Source organism: Mustela nigripes, chromosome 5, assembly GCF_022355385.1.
Source record: "Mustela nigripes isolate SB6536 chromosome 5, MUSNIG.SB6536, whole genome shotgun sequence".
Taxonomy (NCBI): domain Eukaryota; kingdom Metazoa; phylum Chordata; class Mammalia; order Carnivora; family Mustelidae; genus Mustela; species Mustela nigripes.
Genome location: NC_081561.1, coordinates 147402916 through 147425548, shown reverse-complemented (window position 1 = coordinate 147425548; position 22633 = coordinate 147402916). Strand labels below are relative to the sequence as shown.

At 55.5% G+C, this 22633-nt stretch overlaps 1 protein-coding gene across 4 annotated transcripts in view; it reads left to right on the top strand.

Annotated features, from left to right (window-relative positions):
• Positions 1 to 22633, top strand: part of RPS6KA2 (ribosomal protein S6 kinase A2) — a 295060-nt gene that overhangs the window by 231056 nt on the left and 41371 nt on the right. For all 4 annotated transcript variants that reach the window (XM_059401415.1, XM_059401412.1, XM_059401414.1 and 1 more), the window contains 7 exons: positions 1268 to 1348; positions 3243 to 3322; positions 5816 to 5922; positions 9120 to 9157; positions 11495 to 11637; positions 16954 to 17024; positions 19540 to 19628. In XM_059401415.1, coding sequence (XP_059257398.1) covers positions 1268 to 1348; positions 3243 to 3322; positions 5816 to 5922; positions 9120 to 9157; positions 11495 to 11637; positions 16954 to 17024; positions 19540 to 19628 — 609 coding nt within the window. The remainder of the gene's footprint in view (positions 1 to 1267; positions 1349 to 3242; positions 3323 to 5815; positions 5923 to 9119; positions 9158 to 11494; positions 11638 to 16953; positions 17025 to 19539; positions 19629 to 22633) is intronic.

The window sequence follows — 22633 nt, the reverse complement described above, 5'->3', positions numbered from 1 at the left end:
GTTTATTCTTCTTCTCAAGCAGTGATCCTATTGGGCGTGTTTATTTTTGCCTCAGAATGAATGCCGTCTGTATTCCCAGATGGATGCACTTTGGACAAAATGTCAGCAGCAAAAAGAATAATAATGTAATTGATTGAAACACACTAATTTTTCTAAAATCCCTAGTGCCTGCTTGTCCTCAGGAACAGAGAGAAGCAGTCTTCCTCTGGATTCCCAGTTCCGTCAGAAATGAGAAGACCGCCATTTTGTAGCCCTTAATGACCCAAGCCAGGGTTGTTCATAAGCGTATGCTAACTGTCTAGGATGGAGGAGTGGTAGGGCCCGTAGCTCAGTCCATACTAGAGAGCACCCTGCGGGTGACTTATTACTTACAAAGGGACCCGCAGGTCTTTGTAGGAAGAGACTGATGACTTGTCACTTTCATCCCTCCGTCAGGTTTAGTGGCCTCCAGAGAGGGTCCCGCATCACGCACAGCCCATCTGCTCCATCTGACGTGCACGGCATCACCTCAGAGATGCTTGGTGGTGTTTACCTCAGTCTTGTAAAGCCTCCAGACCTAAGCTCAGTTTGTGGGAATAAAGAACTTAGAGCCGCCGGTTAAGCACCAATCAGACAACCCCAGAACATGGAACAGTCTGTAAGAAACTGGCCTGGTCTGGCCTGACCACAAAGTCCACAAAACTTGAGAAAAACAGGACAAAACAAAAAACTGTGGGACCATTCTAGTCTAGAATGAAGAAATATAACAACCAAAGGGAACATGTGAACCGTGACAGGCTCCCACATTGGGAAAACTAACGGCTGTCGGTGATGATGTTGAATGTGGACTGGGTACTGGATGATGTTGTGGGGTGATTGTCAATTTTCTTAGAGGTGACAGTCATGTCAGAGGTTCAGTAAGGGACTGTCCTTACTCCTAGAAAATGCTGTTCACAAACAGCTAAGAGTCAAATGTCACAGTGTCCATGATTTTGTGTCAGAGCTTTGGCTATGATGTGTATAAGTGTGAAGAGAGAGACACACAGAGATAGAGAAAGACCCAGAAGACCCAGAAAAGACCCAGAAATGTGGCAGAAAGACGACAGGTGTTGACTCTAGGTGGACAGTTTAAGGACGATCATTATCCTACTATTTCAGCTTTTGTGTCTGCTTGAAAAGTGTTGTAACAAAACGTTGGGGGAAGTTATTTGTAGCTAATGTTTTAGGTTCCATGTACTCTAGGACCCCATCCCTGCCTCTTGAAAGCCTTTGTGTTTCTGTTTTGCAGTTCGGGACCGAGTGCGGTCGAAGATGGAGAGAGACATTTTGGCAGAAGTGAATCACCCTTTCATTGTAAAGCTGCATTATGGTAAATAGAGTAAAATATAACCTACTTTTGAGAGGACCTAAGCAACCTTCCCCAAATCCAAAGAAAATGAAACAACACTAGGTCAGGAGGGCCCGACCTGTAGGGCAAGGGGCTGCCTACCCACTGCAGCCCATAATGTCTTCCACAGTTTTCCTCTCTGAGGGAGCAAGATCCCCTGTTTCAACCAGAGACTAAAGTGAGGGGGCTATACTTTGCTTCTAAGTAAATTATCATCATTGATAAAGTAGTAAAATAATAATCATAATAATGAAAGGTGTCTTGGCCTAGATTGAGGTGAATCTGTGACATATTTTTGTGTTGTTTTAGAAGAAAATGCTTTATGACCCAATAATTTCTTTAACCAGAATGGCATCAGCTTCATATTTTAAGTGAATACTATGTTTCCAACATTTTAAAGAGACTGTCCTTACTCCTAGAAAATGCCAAAACTTTCTATCGGGGGAGGGCACTGTCTCTGTTTCCTAGAAGAGAAATGAGACACAATCAAATAATTGTGATTCTTGGTCCCGTACCTGCAGCACCTCACAAACTCCTCAGAGTTTGCTTTCTGTCGGTACCCTGCTTGGGGAAGCAGTGAAATCTTCAAACTAAAAATAATGAATGAGGGGTGCCAGAGGGCATTAACACTTACTACCCTACTGAATAAGTAATATGAGGGAAATACAGGGTAAAAAACAAAAACAAAAAACAAAAACCTACCTTGTTGGTTTCAAAGGCGCTGGGTGTGGGGGTTGTCAGCGACATTGTCACAGATTGAAGGAGGCTAACGTGTGAGCCATGCCCAGAGGTCGGAGGGCAGAGGCTTCTCGCTCTGTGCTGGTCACCTCCTGATGACTCAGAAAACGCTTCAGTCCCCCGTAGAACATGTGTGTCTTGTCCTTTCAAAGCTGGTAAGAGCGATGGTGCGTGTGAATTTGCTGAAAGGCCCGGTGGCCACAGACAGGTGGCCAAGCTCTGCCTCGAAGCCGCCCAGGGGGGCTGACCGCCCCCCTGCCACGGCCACCTGGGCCACCGCGCAGTCGCCGCTGTCGGATCCAGACCCCTGTTGCACTCCAGTTGCTTGCCGGAGTGGGGGGTTCTCTGAAGAAGAACCAGGCCTCTTTCAAGGATTTCTAAATGTGTCTTCCATGTTGGCTCTGTGGTTGAGCAAAAGACACTTGCTCTCCCTCTGCCTGTCAAGCCCTAGGAGAGAGGATAAAATCTGTACTTTATACAATTCTGAGAAGGATTTTTTAGTTAAAGGTTATTTGTCTCTAAAACCCTAACCCGTATCATGTTTCTAGTGTTTTCTTTTAGAAACCCAGGCACACCGGGCTAGATGGTGGGCAACATCCGAAGCATAAACAGTGGGCCCGTCATCACGGCTCAGACCTAGAACAGGGGCCCCATGTGCCATTATGTACGATGCCTGGGACTGATAGTCACCGATGGCTCTGGGAGGGAAGGGGCCACATGATGGAGTTCCTTGAGCTGGAGCCATCTGGGATACAGCCCTACGGAGGCAAGGAGCCTCGCCCACACTGGGCCGTCATCCGACTCTTCGCCACGAGGCTGGTGGTACCCAGAGCCCGGCCTGGGTGGTGGCCGTAGCGAGAGCAGTTGGAGCCTGCAGATCTGTGCCTCCGAGGATCTTCCCTCCCGTCTGTGATTGAAAAGGGAAGGGGATAGGGAAGGAGAGGAGAAGAAAGAAGGGGCGGCGACCTCTAGACTTAGTGAGAGTGGGGGACACGGGCTCATTCCTGCCCACCCTCTCCCGGACTTCTGCCCCAACAAGGGCCCCCGCCCGGCTGCAGTCCTCTCGCTGGAACGTAGGGCGCTGCAGCCCACTCGCGTTCCGGGCCCCCCGGGACACCAACCCTCCCTCCTTCCACAGCCTTTCAGACGGAAGGAAAGCTCTACCTGATCCTGGACTTCCTGCGGGGAGGGGACCTCTTCAGCCGGCTCTCCAAAGAGGTACGCGGGGTGAAGCTTGGGGGAGGTCTGTGTGCGGCGCACGTGCCGTCAGTACGGGTGAGAGCACGTGCGAGGTCAGTGTGCGTGCTGAGTGGGAGAGCGTGTGTGCGTGGTGTGCACGCTGAGTGTGAGCATGTGTTGTCCGTGCTCTGGGGGTTCCATGGTGTGAACGTGAGTGTGTGTGTGTGTGTGTGTGTGTGCGTGCGTGCATCTGTTTTAGAGAAGTTGCAAGGTCGCACGGAGACGCGATCTGTTGTCCATGAAAGATGGGGAACAAACAGGTGCTTCCGGGCGCCAGGAGCACCGACCCCCGCGCTGTGTGCACTGCCCCATGGGAAGCGGATGAAAGCAGAGACGGGCTTGTGGTAGCGGCCGGGGACACCGTTCCCCAGCATCTCACTCCCTGCCATGGGAAGGTGCCGTGAGCACGCTCCCCACACGTGCCGGGATGTGCTTCCAGAACGTCTAGTCGGGCCTCCGCACCGGAGAGGAGGTCTCCACGACCGCTTCCAGCCTGGGGCTTGTCCTCAACCACAGTCCTGACAAGGAATGTTCCAGAATGTCACCCAGGGCAACACGAAAGCTCTCTGGCCCCTAACTGATGTGAAGAGCTCTCTGCTTTGCGGTGTGGAAAAAGCCAGTCTTCTGCCTCAGACCCCAACAGCACGGGGCTTAAGTGCCAGCGGCTCTGGGCAGTTCCTTCACAGGAACCACGGTGAGGAAGGCCGCGGCACGTCGGGACGGCACCTTGCGCAGTCTCCCGTCCCTCTGGGGCCGTCTCACCCAGCACAGCCTGGTTTACTTGCCTGTGACCGTGTGTTCAAGCTGCCCTCTCCCCTTCTCTGGCCTCCCACGTTACGGCCAGGAGATCCTTCTATCCTGCATGGACTCCAAAGTCAGCAACAGATCAAAGTAGAGCTGGAGGGGTCCCAGGGCCCATGGGCGGCTCTCTCCCTCTCTCCCCGGTTCTTAAAGGTCCCTCAGACCGCGCACAACTGATGTACCAGGGTCCTTGCAATACAGGCTGGGGCCGTCAGATCCTCCTTCAGCCGAGAGCTCTTCTGGAGCAGGTGTCTGGAGCCTGTTTGCTCGCATGTTCCCAGAGATGCAGAACTAGCGGCCCCTCCCGGTCTCTCCCCCGATAAGTACTGATTTCCCTTCCCTTCTCAGGCCACGTGGGCTTTGGTTTTGTCCAGTGTCTGTCATTGGGCTTCCTGACCAAAAGGCAACAGTAATTAGCAAAAAACACCTCCCAAGGGGAACATGCGTCTCCCATAACACCCTTTATCTCAGAATAAAGGCAAAGTCGTCAAGTGTGGGTGCACCAGACGCTCGGGAACAACGCAGGCAAGTGTCCGCTTCCCGTCCTCTCTCAGCAAGGCCATCGGACCGCGTCCTGCGTGTGGGGGTCCCTGTACTGACGTCCTTCAGGGACGCGCATGGTGGGGTGTTTCATTTCTGCATGGAGGCTCTTTGTCACTCATACATGGGGACGATCCTGAGATGTGCCCCAGGAACTCGACGAGTGGCGACGCGCTCTGAGCACGGACCCGCAGACCAGCCGCTCCAGAAACAGAAACAGGCAGTCGAGAGAGTATGACCGCTCGCAGAATCGGACCCCACGTCAGCCCGCAGACTATGTTAGCCGATTTCCCAGCCAGGAAGGGCACCTGTTGAGCACGGGAGCTGCAACAGGAGGTTCCAGAGGCCAGAAGGGCAGTGAGGTTGGCAGGTCCCCGAGGTGACCACCCAGGACCACGGGGCCACCGTGAGTCCTGGCCCCCATGGGTAGCACCCCGTGTTCCACCTGCGCCTGCCTGACCTGGTTGCCATCTGGTTCCCCAAACGGCCCTTATGCTAACTCTGCGCACCCCAGGCAGCCAGCTGAGGCACAGTGGTTCTTCCTGTGTCTGCGTGCAGAGCGGGGATTCAGGAGTCACATCGGTGACAGTGACGGTGATAGCAGCCTGGCTTTCTAGTTGGCAGCTTTAAATACTAGCAAGTACAAGAGGTGCGGAAACATCTGATCCTGACAAGCACAGGAGGTGTGGAAACGTCCCCCCGACGGTGGCTCTGAGCGGTGCTGGGCACCTGGCCTGGTGTATGCATCCGCTCGCCTGAACCAGGATGCCGGCTCGGGGACGCTGCCACCCACGGGTCCCTCTCAGCCGCTCATAGTAAAATCTCAACCCAGAAATACAGCCCAGAGCTCCATGCTGCCTGGGGTCGAAGGAGGAGACGGAGTGCCCCGCTTACGGGCTAATCGAGCCATCTTTGTAGGAACGGCTCTTCTGCCTTCCCTGAACCCCAGACTGGAGAGAGCTCCTGTGGCCTCTGTCAGAGCCGCAGGGCAGGGTGGGGGAGCCCGCGACCTTCCGCAGAGCAGAACCGATTGGAGTCACTTGGCGGGTGACTGATGTCGTCTGGCAGAGAGAGTTCTTCAGAACAGACCAGCCGCAGAGTAAGCCCAGCGACCGTGTTCTGTCTCTCTAGGTGATGTTCACCGAGGAGGATGTCAAGTTCTACCTGGCTGAGCTGGCCTTGGCTTTGGACCACCTCCATGGCCTGGGGATCATCTACAGAGACCTGAAGCCTGAGAAGTAAGTGAGGATGCCGCCTCCACACCCCCTGCTTGCTGCCCCTCTCGGGAGCCACTGCCCCGTCTGAGCCCCACGTGGGGGCCGCTGCCCCTGACTGACTCCCACGGGGGGGTGCACAGCAGGGAGGAGGCTGGGGCCCTCCTCCTGCGGGACCCCCCCCCCCCCGCGAGGGCTCCGCCTGCTCACACCGACAGGGTGCCCGGGTGTGGCTGATGCGCATCCGTACGGCCGTTCCGGCGGTCCTTGTGCGACGCTGTGGGGCAGGCCAGGCCCCGTCCCTGCTGTGCGGGGAAGGCCGGGCAGGCCGCGGCACCCCCACTCCTCCCGCTGTGGGGAAGCCTCAGGCGTGGCCGCCTCGGTGCTAGTTTGTTTCTTCCAACCTGGTCCCTATGTGCCGTCCGCCCGCAGAGCCCAGAAGCCTCCCAAGACTCCCACGGGCCATCTCCGGTGGCCGTCAGCCGAGCTGTGCAGAGATTTTTTCTTTTCTTTTTCTTTTTTTTTTTTTTTTAAAGATTTTATTTATTTATTTGACAGAGAGAGATCACAAGCAGGCAGAGAGGCAGGCAGAGAGAGAGGAGGAAGCAGGCTCCCCGCGGAGCAGAGAGCCCGATCCCAGGACCCTGAGATCATGACCCGAGCCGAAGGCAGCGGCTTTACCCACTGAGCCACCCGGTGCCCCTGTGCAGAGATTTTCTGAAGGATGGTAGGACCGGTTCCCAGATCTTCCAGGGAGATCTTCCATGTCTTTGGCGGTGATCCTCCCTAACATCGTAGGAGATTTGAGCAATCTGTTCTCAATTGAAAGATGAAATTCCCTCCAAAATCACAGTTTCCATTTCAGGCTTTTTCTCATTCCCATGTCGGGCTGACACAAAGCAGTGGGACTGGTGCACACTATGTTAGGTTCAGTAGGACTGACTGACTGTAGTCCCGAAGGCGAAGTCGCTGATTTTCTCACTCAGGATTCACTGCCCCATGAGACCATTGGATTCCACCCACCAAGGCCGAGGTCCCGACTGCCCCTGCTAGAGCCTGGTGGGACATCAGCTCTGGGCCCACGGCAGCCCGTACCTGCAGGCCGACTCATCACCGAGGACTCAGAAAGTGGGCTTACAGCCCGAGCCGCACAGCCCTTTCGCTTTCATGGGCGCCGCGCTAAGGGAAGGACAGCTCTCCCGGCTGCCGTGTTTGCTGGACGTGCTGGTCGCTTACGGGAAGCGACTGGGCAGTGTGCGTCCACACAGGATGCAGAGCGCGTCTGTCCCACACCAGCAGGACGCTCACATCCCGCAGAGCTTTGACGTACGACCCACAGCAGTTCGCCCCGGTCGAACATCACTGGCCGCACACGTCCATCAGTGTCCCAATAATTGCACAAGGCCCTATGTCCAGCATCCCCGTGGGGATAACAGTGGCCTGTCAGGTGCCGCTGCTCCCCCGGTGAGCAGTTGTGGGAGGCGGATCTCGGAGCTGTGAGCTCCGGGCTCCCGGGAGTGTGCTTCCTGCTTTGCTCTCGCTTTAAAGGTCAGAGGGATCTTTACAGCTAAAGATAGTAAGGTTTCATCACAGACTTGGAGAAAGAAGATTTTGTTGTCAAATAGAATTAGCAGGAGATTCATCTTGAAAGCTGCTCGCTTCTGGGCAAAGATTAAGTCAAACTGAAAAGCAAAGATGAAAACATTCACCTCTTTCTTGACAAATTGTCATCTTAATGATGCTCTCTAACATTTTCCTTCATGTTTCAATAAAATAGTGGGTCTCTCTCTCTCTCTTTTTTTTTTTCTTTGTGAACCCATGGCAGATTTTTTTAATTGTGCTAAGAAAAACAGTAGAAAATTAGCACCTTTTTAAAAAAGAGTATTGCTTTTTTTTTTTAAGATTTTATTCATTTATTTGACAGAGAGAGATCACAAGTAGGCAGAGAGACAGGAGGGGCAGACTCCCCAGTGAACAGAGCCCGACGTGGGGCTCGATCCCAGGAACCTGAGATCATGACCTGAGCCAAAGGCAGAGGGCCAACCTACTGAGCCACCCAGGCGCCCCTAGAAAACGAGCACCTTGGCCCTTTGTGGGTAAGGCTCTGGGGCCGTCGCTGTGCGTCCACCAGTGCCGTCTGTTTTCCAAACTCTTTGCATCTTGCAAAGCTGAAACTCTGCCTCTGTGAGATGCTCACCCTCTGCACCTCCCTGCCCAGCCCCCGGCACCCTTGACGTTCTGCCTCTCTGGATCTGACCGCCCTAGGTCCCCCGTCTAAGTGGAATATATGTTTCCTCTGTTGCGCATGGCTCACGGCACTCAGCACCTTGTCCTCGGGCCCACCCGTGTGCTTGTGCATCAGCACGTCACCACTCGCCCTGTTTAAGGCGCCCGTATGAACCTCGAGGCCTTGCGGTGGTTTCTCTCCATTTCACTTCCTGGTCTCTTTAAGGCTGGACTGGCACCCCCAGTAGCTGATGGCACAGGATTTAATTACAGCAAAAATAAAGAAATGGAAGTCTAGGAGCCCTGGGGACCCTGAGGGCTGACAGCCTGGAAGCAGGGCTTCCCCGGGTGCTGGCCTGTGTCTCTCGCTCTGCCCTGCCATGAGGGGCGCCCTCCCGTAGGAGAGCAGGAAGAGCAGGGCGACACGCCCTGTAGGCTGATACTCTCGGTGTCCCATGCCGGTGGGGCAAACGCTTGCACCTATGACAGGGTGAAGCCCGCAGAGTGCCAAGCCTCCGTGATGTGCAGGCCCCAGGTAGCATAGGCTTCCCGGCAGACCTTGGATCGGCCCCGAGAGGCCGGGTGGGGCTCACAGAGAGCTGGTGGGAAGAAAGAGCGTGCCCCTGGCCATTGAGGGCCTGCCTGGATGAGGAAAACTTCCAGAAGCTCCAGATCCTCCCAGGCCGAGGCTGTCCTGGACCCTCTCAATCACATTCCTCACACAGGACAGTCTGAAGGGTTCCTGAACCTTCCTGTGGGCTAAAGGAGGTCTCGAACCTGCAGGTCCCCGCTTTTGCCTCATTAACCCCAAACACCATGGATCTGAATCCACTCGTGACCCAGCAGAAGCTGCTGTAAATCCCGAAGCCCACGTCTGCACGCAGCTGGCGACTCTGTGTGGGGACTGCTCCCCAGCCTGGCCCGCTGTGCCCCCAGGTCAGCCCCGCCCCCACCAGGCTTCTTGTAAAGCGTCTGTCTTCTCCCCTGTCTTTCAGCATCCTGCTGGACGAGGAAGGACACGTTAAGATCACAGGTTCGTAACACAGCAGTGTCCTGGGGACCTCAGCTCGGCCCTGCTGAGTGTGGGGCAGCTCAGAGCCCAAGCCCTCGGAGCACCAGCACGCGCCGACCGCTGAAGTTTCATAGAGCTCCGTTCCGTGACGCTGGTGCGCGTCCTCACAGCCTCTAGAAATGCTCAGACTTCCCAGGTGCCCTGCCGTTCCTCTCTCCTGACCAAAGAGCCTGCCCTGCACACTCTCACCCCTCACTGTTCCGTTCAAGAGTGATGACGCACAGTGCTGGGGTCAGGGCAGATACCAGGGCTGTCCCCGTAGCGCGTCCCAACACTGTGGCCCCTTCCTGGCTCCAGGTACCTCATGGGAATTCACGTGGGAACCTGCCTTCCTCCGAGAACCTCACACCCCTCTCGGTGCCCCCAAATTAGAGTGACCTGAGAACACACACCCCAGCTCCAGGCTACTCATTGTATTTACGTCCTCTTGCTGCTGTCACCATCGCCGCCGACCGGGTGGCTCACAGTAACACACTTTCTCCATCTTATGGTTCTGGAGGCTCCAGAGAGCCCATTCTGCTGCCTTGTCCAGCTTCTAGGAGCTGCTGACGTCCCTGGGCTTGTGGCCTCTCCTCCCTGCACAGCCAGCAGCACAGCATTTCCGAATCTCTGTGACTCTGCCCCAAATCCACATGAGGGCCCTTGTGTCACTGGGCCCACGGGGATAATCCAGGATAATCCCCATCTCAAGATCCGTGGCCTGTCCCTCCTGCAGGACCCCTTTGACCAGTGAGGTGACCTGCTCGCAGGTTCTGGGGCTTTGGGTGTGGGCGTCTCTGGGGGCCATCACCTCACCAGCTGCTGTGCTGACCGTCTTCTGCCTCACGTCCCTCCACACCCGCTCCTGCCTGTCCCCCGGTTGGCCGTTCCTGCGCTAACACTCCCCTGTCCTCCCCTGGAACCTTGTCCCTGCTTCGGGGCACCTGGTCAACCCCTGTGGTTTTCTCAAAGCGTCCCTCAGCGCTCCTGCCGGAGACCTCGTCCTCCGTGCTCTCTGGCTCTGCGGTCGCGCTGCCCCTCTCTTGCTGGCCTGCCTCCCGCCACACCCTGTCTCCTCCGGGGTGGGCTTACCCCGTCTTCGTGGATCCCCGGGGCTGGGCGGAGTGCATAGTACCTGGCCATAAACATGGACTGCGTATTTTTCACATGCCTCTCGGTGCTCAAAGTTCGGTCTGTAAAAGTCCTCATGAGCTTCCATGCCACATCCTGATTATGCCTTTCGGCGAGCCCTGAGCCCACCTGGCCTCTGAGGTCATGCCGTCGGGGTCCTGTGGCATGAGATGTAAGATTCTGTTCATGCTGCAGAAGTTCTCTGCCAGATGAGGAACTGAACGTGTCCCGTAGAAGTCACCCTTGTGCTTCGGAGCTGGGATGCGTATGTGGAGCTGCCGTGTCCAACTTACTGATCATATGACCGCACTGGGGCTTTCTCTGGTTCAATAATCATGGATTCTGCTGTTATTATGACTATTATCAATCGTAATGTGGTCATTTGCCGTTTGGGCCAGGCAAAGCAGCCCACCCCCCACACTCCGATGTGCAGAGCGAGCCCCTCACGCTGCGGGTGAGCAGCCTCCCCCCGTGGGGGTCTGATGTCCTCACCCCGCACTGGCCTCACGCCATCCCGACGGGGTCCGGGAAGGAACGGGCGGAGATCATCCTTCCCAAACGTGCGGGAACTGAGGTGCCCGCCCCTTAGAAGCAGGGTGCTCCCTGCGTCCTTCACGTGCCAAGTGCGTGGACACACGAGCTTGGGAAGCAGGTGGGACGTGCTGGGGGTTTCTGGGGAAGGAGAGGGACGCGCCCGCCGCGCACCAAGCAAGTACCCCGCTGTCCTTACAGACTCACAGGTCTTCCCTGTCTGCCTCACCGCCAGGGACTTCCGTCCCCAGCAGCCTGAACCCCGCTGCCAGCCCCTTCCCTCCCAACCCGCCCCGGCAGCTCCAGCCAGCGGCCTCCCCCCACCCCCGCCCCCTGGCCCTCGGCACCAGCACGCCCGGGGCCACCTGCTGCGCCTCGGAAACAGCGGGGCTCCTGGGACTTCGTGTCGGTCTCTGCAAAATGCAGTTTCCTGCTGCTGTTAGAGATGCTCCGGGCTTTGCCGATTCCCGGAGGACCTTGAGTTGGGGAACATACCCGTGGGGGCGTGAGGACGCCTCATCAGGGGAGGGTGCGGTGGCCGGGGCAGAGCGGGTGGAAGTCACGCCGGCGACCCGGAGGCTCGTGGGCTGGGCGTCCTCGGGGAAACAGTCCCGGTGCTCCCCGACTCAGGCAGTGCCCTGTGCTCTCTCGCTTCAGACTTCGGGCTGAGCAAGGAGGCCATCGACCACGACAAGAGAGCCTACTCGTTCTGCGGGACGATAGAGTACATGGCGCCCGAGGTGGTGAACCGGCGGGGACACACGCAGAGCGCCGACTGGTGGTCCTTCGGCGTGCTCATGGTAACGGCCTCCCCGGTCCGAGGCGGCGTCTCTCGTCCCTGCTCCCCAGAGCACGGTCCCGTCCCCAGGGTGGCCCAGAGGTCTGGGAAGGGGCAGGGAAAACGGGGCCTGAAATGCGCACAGGCCGCGCGTCCCGGTGCGACCCGCGGACAGGAGGCCGCCGATCCCCGCAGCCTCCTCCCCGGGCCCCTGAAATTCCCGCCCCCGGGAAGCAGAACCGGGATGCAGGTGAGGTCACTCGCGGATTGAGTCAGACCTTTACACTGAACGTGTTCACAGGCTGAGCATGAAGGTGGTAAGGGAGTGGGGTTTTCGTGTTAGAGACTCTTTCTTCCGTCAAACCCCAAATCCTTCTACTTGGTCACAAAAGTTAACATGAGCCAAATAGACTTGGAGTGAGACATTTTTACATCTACGTCGAGAGACTTGAATTTGCTTTAGCGCGTGCCTGTTCCCAGACAGAGGACAGACCCACAGACCGCCTAGCCCGGGGGATTCTGTGGTGGCGGCTCCTCCCCCGTCCCAGCTGGTCCCTCCTCTCCTTCGTGCTCCCCTGTCCCTCCAGCGATCCTCCCAGCCGGCACCGGGCCTGTGGCCCTCGGCGCTCCCCGGGCCCTCCGTCCAGACCAGACTTCTGACGCTGGGAGGGTCCCTCAGCTGGCGTGAGGCCCGGCCCTGTGCATCCCCAGCCCAGCTCCCGGGTGTCCCAGGCCCAGCTTCCATGAGTCCAGGCCACCTGCCTGGCCACCACTGCACCGGCCTCACTTGCTGGAGGCAACCCCCAGGACCATGTCTGGAAGGGCGCATTCAGAGGCGAACCTTGGTTCTGTCTTGTGTCTTCTTGGCACTCTGACCCGTTGCTGTTAAGTCTGTCATCTTCTGTTGTGAAGACCGCCTCAGAGCGTCTCCCCAGCCCAGGCCTTCCCCCAGCGCCCCATGACCTTGCACGTGGACTCGCATCACAGACAGCACTGCGCAGGCTCCGTGAACTCCGTGCCCCGTGGGGGGCAACACGGCTGTGGGCTCCCTGGCCTACCCTCCACCTGGGTCCCCTGCCCTTCCTTGTCCCAAAGCTACAGGAATGCTCTGGACTTTGGGGACTATCACACAGAGGTCGGTTCTGGGCTTTTCTAAGGGAGCCCTGGTTCCAGTGACGGTGTGGCATCGTTGACACCCGGGACTGTGGGTGCTGGGCTTTTCTTACTGAACTGGTGGCATCATTTTTGTCGAAAGAACCCACAGTCGGTGTGTCACAGCAGCTGGGGGAGCCCGTGGCGCAGGTTCCGGCCCTGTGGTTTCCGTCGGTGGCCGGCGGCAGGAGGAAGGCCCGCGGCGGAACTCGCTCAGCGTCTGGAAGACGCCTTCATGTTTCATCTGAACCAAAAAAATCTCGACGTTACATGAAGAGACTGTTCTCTCCAATTCTAGAAGTGGAAATAAGACTCTTCAGCGATTGGTTTAAGATCACATCGTGGCTCTACAGCCACATCTACATTTCGTCCCGGCCACCAAGCCCTTTGGCCCCAAGGGGCACGAACTTGCAGCCAGATGTCAGGATTCCTGCGTTCGGCACTTCCTGGACGACACCGGGAATGACTTCCAAATTGCCATTAGCAACAGAGGGATGGGTCTAGTGTGGCCTTTAGTGTCGCGTCTGAGCTTGGCTGCGGAGGGAGGTCCGCTGAGGGCCTGTTGTGTCTACACGGTGCCCTCCACTGGCTTCGTTAGAGGTGGGGGGAGCCATGGAGGGAGCAGCCCGACGTACGAGCCTCACGCTGGAGGGGCCGCTGCCCATCCCTTGTGTTTCTCCACTGAGGAACTACACCCGTGTCCTCTGATGATCCCCAAGTGCCCTCCAGAGAGATCGTATGAAGACACCTACATTGATGGGGGAGATCCTCGTCCTTGAACAAACTCGACTGTCTGAAGTTAGGTACTTGTAACTGGACAAGAACGTAAGCCCTAGTGAGGGTCTCCGTTAACACGGCAGGGCGCTAGCATCTCCACGCTGGTCTGGAGCGCAGTCTTCAGGATGTTGGGGCTGCGTTCCGTGTGTGCTTAGGAAGCCTCTCCTGGGTGCTGCGGTGTCACGCAGGACGGCACCTGGGGTGCTTCTCCCGTTCTCCGGCGCCGCACGTGTTGGATGTCCACCGCAGCCGTCTGTGCGGATCGTCCGTACACAGCTGCACACCTAGAGCTGTTTCGGGGCTGCTGTCTCCAGCAGCCCCATTTTCAGATTAAGATGCTTGCTCTTGAGTTTGTGTTTAAGACTGGCCAGCCGAATGAACTCAAACTGTAGGCTCCATTCTCTCTTCCAGAGAAGCTTCTCAGTCCACGGCTCCTGGCACCGTCTGGGCTCCTCTGTCGGGGCCCCAGGGCTGGCCCCTTCCTTCAGGTTCGTTGGATCCCTGTAGACAGGGTTTCAACCCCAGCACTATTGAGGTTTGGAGCTGGATGGTTCTTTGGGTGGAGGCTGTCCTATGTGTTGTAGGGTGGGAAGTGGCATCTCTTCCGCCACTCTGGCCCCAGCCTCTCCAGTCCTGACCCCCAGAACTGTGCCCAGACCCTGGGAAGTTTCCCCTGGGGGGCAGAGACGCTCCCAGTGGAGAACCACTGCTTTAGATTCACCAAAACACTTATCTTCCTGGAAACCCCACAACCGCTCCCGGTGCAGCTCCCCCGTCTCTTCGGGCTCCCTCCGTGCACTTCAGCGCCCTACCTTAAGCTGACTTGTGAATGCGTCCCCTGGGGCAGCCCCAGCTCCTGGGCTGGAGCATGGGACCCCACGGCAGGCCACGGTTTATATTCCTTTGCCTGGGAAACCTTGGCCAGTCTCAGTTCCATCCAGCGCCAGACCGAAACTCTTACTATGTTTAATGTCCCAGGAAAGCTCACCAGAAGTGCCCTGATTTACTGACGTAGTTCAATACTGAGAAGTTTCTTGTTGAGAAGAGTAATACTGAAATGATGTCCTTGGTCCTCGTGGGATGGGGAGGGAACCCTTCAAGGGGCTGGAAGCGAAGCTGAAGCAGAGAGACACATGTGGGCTGAGAAGGTACGTGGCTTCCCCATCATCACCGGCACCGTCGTCATCCTCATCACCAACCGCACGAACGCCGCTGTGCCGGGTGCTCACAAAGGGCTCAGGACTTCCCACTGTGCTGCGTGGGGAAGAGCGACGTAGAGGCAGGTGGGCAGGCTGCGGGGCGGAGAAACACGAGGGAGCGGCTCCTGGGCGCCGTGGTCCAAGCTGAGATGCAATCAGTAGGCAAATGTGTGCGAGTTGCTGGTTGAGTCGTAGTAAACAGTTACCCGACGCGCAGACTTCAGGACGGGCTCCGTTCTTGTAGCACCGAGCAACAGCTTCCTTGCTTCGTGTGGCCTAAAAGGCATTTCCTTGAAACGGAATTTCATTCTCACTCAAGGGAGAAAGGACAGAGGGGGAAGAGAATAGACCCAAAATAGGAAGAGAAGGTTCTTTGCTAATACGATTCTATTTTCAGAGGTATTTTAATTTCTGGGATCAACTTGCAAACTTTCATCCTGTCTTCGGGACCGGCAGCTTACCTGTCAGTGCGTTCCGCCTTTCAGTTTGGTCGTGTTTGTCTGCTTTCCCATTCTCTCCGGACTCTCTCGCTCCCAGCTTTTATGACTTACGTCTTGACCGATCGCCCGCGGTCTGTTCTGTGCGCCCTCATCGAACGACTGAGCCCGGGACAGACACGCAGCGAGCAGGAACCTTTACGTTTCTTTTAAAATGTTACTTTCCCAAAGCAAGCCGAGAGGATTCGTAAAGCCTTAACCACATGCATTTCTTTAATTTGTGATTTCACTCCTGATAGCGCATCGCAAGGAAAGCTCCCAATCTTAGGAAAGCTTTTAGGTACTTTCCAGCATTACTTACAATAGCAGGAAATTGGAAGTGTTCTAAGTGTCCAGCAACAGATAAACATATTTTGGTACATCCACATAGAAAGTGATATGATGAAGACTTTATAATCAGTATGGGAAGTTTTTATCTTATTCTGTGAAAAGTGAGTATATAAAACCATGTTTAAAAAAAAAAAAAAAAACAGCTTCACGAAAGAACTAGAAGGAAATAACGTGTTAATTGTGGCTTTCTTTGAGTAATGGGACTCCGGGTTATGATTCTGGTCTTTCTACTTTGATGTGTTTCCCAAGATTTTCATAACGCAGAGGAAAAGCTCTATAGAATAAATTTTAAAGGCACAGAGAGATGCCGTCAAAATCAAAAGTAAGGCAAATGTAAGATCCTACAAATCCCTGCACTGAAGTTGTTTGCTTATACATAGACCTTTGAACAACATGGGGATGAGGCGCCGACCCAGAAGGTCATCAGAAATCCACGTGTAACTTTTGACTCCCCTCAAAATTAACTAACAATAATAGCCTGATGTTGGCCAGAAGCCTTACAATAACATAAACAGTAGATTAATCCACATTTTGTACATTTATGTATCACATGCTGTATTCTGACAATACGTAAGCTCGAGAAGAGACAGTGCTATTAGGAAAACCGTAAGAGCAAATGTATCTACAGTATAGGACCGCATTTAGCAGAAGGAGACCCATGCACACGCGTGGGTATCTCACAGCTGTGCTGTTGGCGTCTGTGCTGTTCTCAGCTCTGCAGTAATTTGGAACATGAGGACACGGCCGGGGACTGAGGCTGTGGCCCGGTTCAGTTAGATTCCGTGCCCTGTGGTGTCCCGGACGGGGTTTGGTGCTGCTGCTGCCGCGTTCCTTCCTTCGGGAGGGGTCAGCGGTGCGCTTGTCGTCGGGGGCTTTGTGTGAGAGAGAAGTCTTGCTCGGGGAAGGCTGACCCTCAGTCCCATCTTCATCGCGGAGCCCGTCCTGCCAAAGGTCCACGTACTGTTTTCAGTGCGTGGCAGCCGGTATTGGAGATGCTTTTGGTGCCGTCGTGTCTTCACCAGATGCTCCAAACGGACCAAAGTCCTTCTGCCCTGGTCCCCTCCCCAGCACCCGCCGGAGGAGGACGGGGTCCTCCACGAACCCCGCAGAAGCTGCCCGGCCCAACCCTTCTCACCCCGCTGCCTCCGCAGCCCTCAGCCCCTCCCCCGCTGCAGTCCCGTTGCTGCTGGTGTTTCCCGCCTCCCCGCTGAACCCGAGGCCGTTGGGCTCGCTCAGGGACACCGCGTGTGTCGGCCAGCAGCTCGGCTTGGCGCATCGGGATTGGGATAAGTGAACTTCGGTTGCGTTTCGCCGTCCGGGCTCTCTGCGGGTCCACCCGGGCAGTCTGGCCCCTCACTCTCCCCGTTCTGTGTTGCTCTGCAGTTCGAGATGCTCACGGGATCGCTGCCGTTCCAGGGCAAGGACAGGAAGGAGACCATGGCCCTCATCCTCAAGTGAGTACGGGACGCCTTCCCTTGCAGACCTGTCCAGGACTCGTTCGCGGCTTCTGATACCGGAGCTTCCTTGTGGGAAACCCAGGTCCTCGAGTAGGCATTAGCAATCGCCGTAAGAAGCCTTCTTGGCGTTTTAATGACAGTGGACAGAGTGAGTGGGATTGCCGAGGGGTCCTGATGGCGTCTTCCACCGCAGATAACATTCCCCACCAGTGAAATCTGCTTACGTTGTCCAGTGCAGGGGTTTTTAGGTGTGGTGAGGAGCGACCTTGACAAAGGAAGCACAGATTCAGAAGGGCAGAAGGAAGAGAGGCTCCAGAGAGAACGGAAGAGGTTGGTCCCTCTTTCTTTCTCTACCTCTTGACCCCGTCTGTGCAGGTACCCGAGCTCTCTTGCCTGACGTCGGCAGGAATCTTGTTGCCCATGTACCAGAATACAAACAAGTTTTCTGTTCAGTTCTCAGGAAGAGTCATTTACTATGCAAATGCATTTTGCTCTTAGGATTCTAGAAAGAAGCCTAAACCCCGTGCTGGTCTCGCTCTAACACCTCAGGTGTGAGCAGGCTCCTTCTAAGGAGAGATCTGGGAGAGGAAACAGGAGCGCGTGGGGGTGGGGCGCTGCTGGGGGACACGGCCACCCCAGCTCCAGATCGAGGGCCCCCTGCTGGGCGAGGACGGGGACTCCTGCACCGGAAGGACACGCCGGAAAGCCACGGGTCCGCACAACCAGCTCTCTCAGACGCAGCCGATGGACTTTTGTGAAAGCAAGAGGCACCTAAAAAGCTTAAGCTTTTGTAGGTCACCCCATTGTTTAAACGGAAGGAGAGAAGTTAGTGCAGGAAACCCCACAGAGAGGATTTGATCAGTGTCTTCCGGTGTCACGCGACCTTTGTTGGACCGACATGTGCACGGCTGCAGCCTGTTGTCTGGGGTTGGCTATTTCTGTTTCTCTTAATGTTAAGGGGGAACAAGAGCTTTACTTTTTCTAAAAGTAGAATCATTCCCTGCAGCTAATCCCAGGTGTGGACTCCTGACTTGTCACTTTCCACTTGGGAGCAGATGAGCACTTCTGAACCGGCAGCATGTGGCCCCATGGGTCCTAAAGCAGGATCCTAAAGCAGGATCCCCGGGGGTCTGACGCGCTGCTGGGGCCAGCACGCCTGTCCTGGGGCTGCTCCCACGGCTCGGCTACTGTGGATGATGCCGCTGTAAACGCAGGGTGCATCTATCCCTCGAGTCAGTGTTTTTGTAATCTTCGTGCTCAGGGACACCTAGCTGTGTCCTTGCCGGATCATAGGGCCGCTCTAGTGTTACCTCCTGAGGAACGTCCACACGTTTTCCAAAGTGGCTGTACCAGCTTGCACTCCCACGAGGGCAAGAGGGCTCCCCTTTCTGCACAGAGCTTACTGCCTGCACTCTTTTCAAGGATTCTTTATGGTTTCAGGTCTCACATTTAGGTCTTTTATCCATTTTGAGTTTATTTTTGTGTGTGCTGTAAGAACACGGTCCAGTTTCATTCTTCTGCATGGTGCTGTCCGGTTTTCCCAATACCGTGTATTGAAGAGATAGTCTTTTTCCCGTTGGCTATTCTTTCCTGCTTTGTCAAAGATTAATTGACCATATAATTATGGGTTTATTTCTGGGCTTTCTAGTTTGTTCCATTGAGCTATGTGTCAATTTTTGTGCCAATACTGTACTATTTGGATGACTATACCTTTGTAATATAACTTGAAATCTGGAATTGTGATGCCTCCAGATTTGCTCTTCTTTTTTAAGATTGTTTTGGCAATTTGAAGTCTTTTCTGGTTCCACACAAATTTTAGGGTTTTTGTTCTAGTTCTGTGAGGTCCCAGATTTTTCTTCACGGTACTACAACAGATTGAGCAGAGACAGATAAAAGGATCTGGCTGTTGAGCACCTGGTAGCTCAGTTGGTTGAGTGGTAGACTCTTTGGTTTCAGCTCGGGTCATGATCTCAGGGTCCTGGGATCAAGTCCCGCATCGGGCTCTGCACTTAGTGCTGAATCAGCAAAACCTTCTCTTTCCCTCTGCCCCTTCCCGCCCCCACCCCTGCACACACATGCTCTCTCTCTCTCTCAGATAAGTCAATCTTTAAAAAAAAATGTCTCTGACTGTCTGTCATTTAACCCAGAAGAGATTCCCAAAATGTAAACAAGAGCACTCTTCTAGCCAAAGCCTTTGTTGTTATTTTGGAAAACATAATTCAGTTCCATTAAAAATGTTACTTATGTTAATGAGATTTTTATTGTTTATTTTTAATGTTTGTATTATTTTTAAGTGAATTATTAAATAGCTACTATACAAATTTCTCCCGTAGAACCCACATAAACAGAAGCTCTCTGATGCCCTCCATGACTTCTAAAGTGTGAAGGAGCTCTAAGACCAAGAGTCTGGGCGCTGCTGCCCTGGGTGTTGATGCGGACCGAGCAGGACCCCAGAGTGCCCGAGAAAACTCTGGTCATCCTTCCCATCCCAAACTCCAACTCTGTTTTGCAGAGCCAAGCTGGGCATGCCGCAGTTCCTCAGCATGGAGGCCCAGAGTCTGCTGAGAGCCCTCTTCAAGCGGAACCCGTGCAACCGACTGGGTAAGAGTCCCATCACCCCATAGACGGCACGGGCTGCCCGCCACCCTGCTCCCCTCTTGTCTGGCTACACGTTTGTCCAAGTTCACTGAAAGTGAAGGCCCTGAAGCAGGGGTACAAATACTGTCCTGTGTCCCTGCTCCAACGCTCTCCAAAACCCAGTCGCTGGCCAAGTCCTATGGGCGCTTTTCTGTAAGTCTCTGTTTCTACACAAAATGGTAGCACTTTTCACTTCCCTTTTAGAACCCCATCAACTAAAGACAGAACAACTGAAAGCTGCTTCTTATTTAGTCCCTCTTAAATGAATAAATCTCAACATATATTAAAATCAAGATTTACACGAATGTTAACTAAGTACTAACACATTTCCAAAATAATTCTTTGCAAAAGGTTCCCCTAGTCGCTTTTCAGCAGTGTTTCTCCTACAAATGCATTCTCGCGCAGACCGCCCGTGAGTCACCCCAGCTGCTCCGCCGCCCTTGCCCACTCGCGGGTCCTCACTTCTCGTCGTCACAGGCGCTGGTGCGTGTGCCCGGCACAGTGACACGAGGCCAGTGACGCGGTGGCGCCTTCCGGGCGGAAGCAGGTGGCGCGCCGAGTGCGGGCTGCGCGGGGACCCGGGGAACAGGGACACGGGCTCGGGTGTCCGCCCGCCGGGTGGCAGACACTGGCTGCGGAACAGAGTGCGGGCCCTGCTCCCCGCCACCATCGTCATCGCTGAGACAGCAGATGGGGCCACATTTTAACACTTTGGCAAAACCCATCGATACTTTAAACTGTATACAATGCTTTACCCAGAAATTTTACTTCTAGAAGTCTATCGAGCATGTAAGTTACACGTGTTAAAAAAATACTGGTTGATGACCTTTCTGTTTAGCAAAGACCTGGAGATGAGGTGACTGTCCGTCAGTAAGGACACACCTGGGTAAGTTGCGGCACATCTGTACCAGACGTGGGCACATTCAACGGAGTAAGCAGGGGCCACCTGGGTGGCTCAGTGGGAGTCGGCCTCTCCCTCTGCCTCTGCCCCTCACTCATGCTCGCTCCCTGTCTCTCTCTCTAATAAATAAATAAATAAATAAATAAATGGGACCAGCTGTCCCCGGTGTCTCCACCGTGAGGTGGGGGACATCTCGGCTGGGTGATCCTTTCTCGGGGAGGATCATCTTGGACTGTAGCAGGTCAGGCAGCATCCCGCTCTCTCCCTACACGCCTCCCTCCCGCCGGGTAGCAAAGCGAACTGTGTCTGGATGTGGCCCTGGGTCGATGCCACCACTGACCCCCGGAGACCCACTGCTCTGTAAACCCTGCCTGGGGAGACGCCCAGGATGGAGCCACCCACATTGATGAGTCTAAACGGATCCCAGAGCCGGTGTCTGCCAGGGGGTGTGGGGAGAACTCTGTGGGCCCTGCCCCGACAGCCACCTCGCACAGTCCCCCAGATGTCATCTGTTAAAACGACTGCCGTCCGATGACTCTGAGCACAGCCAGCCAGCGTGGTCACTGCACACACCTTACAGCCCGCCCCAAACAGAGCCCCAGAGCCCAGGCCCTAGAGGTAGGGGCCGCTCACTCTGGCCAGAGGCCTTCTGTGACAGCAGCTGTGGTCACTGGGCTGCCGAGCCACCGGGGCCAGCGGGGATGGCAGGGAGCCCTGGGGTCCAGGCTGGGGCACATGGCGGTCTCCACTGGATTTTGCTCCACGCTGACGTTCAGAGGCCGATCGGGCGTATGTGGGTTGGAGTCACGATTTGGAGGAACCTTGAGTGAAACAGAATTCCTCCACCTTGCGGTTCCCGTGCGCCTCAGCGAAGCCCCAGATTGGACCTGAAGACACCAGCTAAGAATCATCCCGGGCCCCCATCCTGGCTCTGACCAGGGCGAGGCCAGGCCCGATTCTGAATGGCCCAGCTCCGGCGGGTGCCGCGCCACATCCCGGGGAACTCCCCTTGCGTGGTCCCCGGCCCCGTGTGCCCCACAAACAGCAGCTCCGGAGAGTCAGAAGGGCCCGTGCTCCCTCCACTGTATCTGCCGTGAGGCTGCCACCAGCAAGGCCCCCGTCACCTCAGAGCCACCCTGTCCTGCGGGTGAGGGTCACGGGGACAGCAGGAGAACTCGGCCCCAGGAACACAGACGGGAAGTTGGGGGCCTCCATCAGCCGCTCTGTCCGGGCATTGCTGTCTTGCTGCACTTTTATCAAATCCCATGGAGCCTGGCCTGGGGGGCTCCCCAAGAGAGAGCAGGCCCTCCCCTTCATCGCTGTGCTTTCTGGGGAGGAGGTGGCCGCGCTTCTTAACTGTGAGAGGGAACCAAACAGCAGATGTATCCCTCGATTTCGTCTGTTCACCGACACTCCCTCTAATTTGTCTCTAAAAGCCACACCAAGATCCTAATTGTTTGCCAATTGCTGATCTGACTCTCCGGATCATGAATGAATTGATTACCTTTCATTACTGTCTCCGTCCGAGTGGGAGCAACTCCAAGATACACCCTCCCCGTCCAGGGCCAGCCCCACTGCAGCTTGGCCGGTCTTCACCTGCAGATTGCCTGCTTCCGAGTCTGGAGAGCACAAAGATGTCATTGCGAGTCGTTTCCACTAGTTTCCAGACCGCCCCCCACCGCAAGCCCACCCAGTCGGAGTCCCCGTGTTGTATTGTTGACCTTCCGGATGCTGGATCCCAACACCTGGGAGCGCCTGCATTTTGATTCTGTGACTCCTGCCCCAGTGCTGGGTCCCAACACCTGGGAGCGCCTGCATTTTGATTCTGTGACTCCTGCCCCAGTGCTCTTCTCCCAGCCAGTGTGCACACGGCCTCTCCGCAAGCCAGGGGCGGCTCTCTGTTCCTCTGCCCCAGTGATTCTTTAACCAACCAGCTGAACAGCTTACTCCACTTCCCAGGCCTCGGTCCCCCAGGGAGGATGGTGGTGTGCGTGGAGCACTGCACTAAGAAAATCATTATCTCACTGAAATCCTCACGAGAGGCTTCCAGGTGGGGAAAGGGAGACAG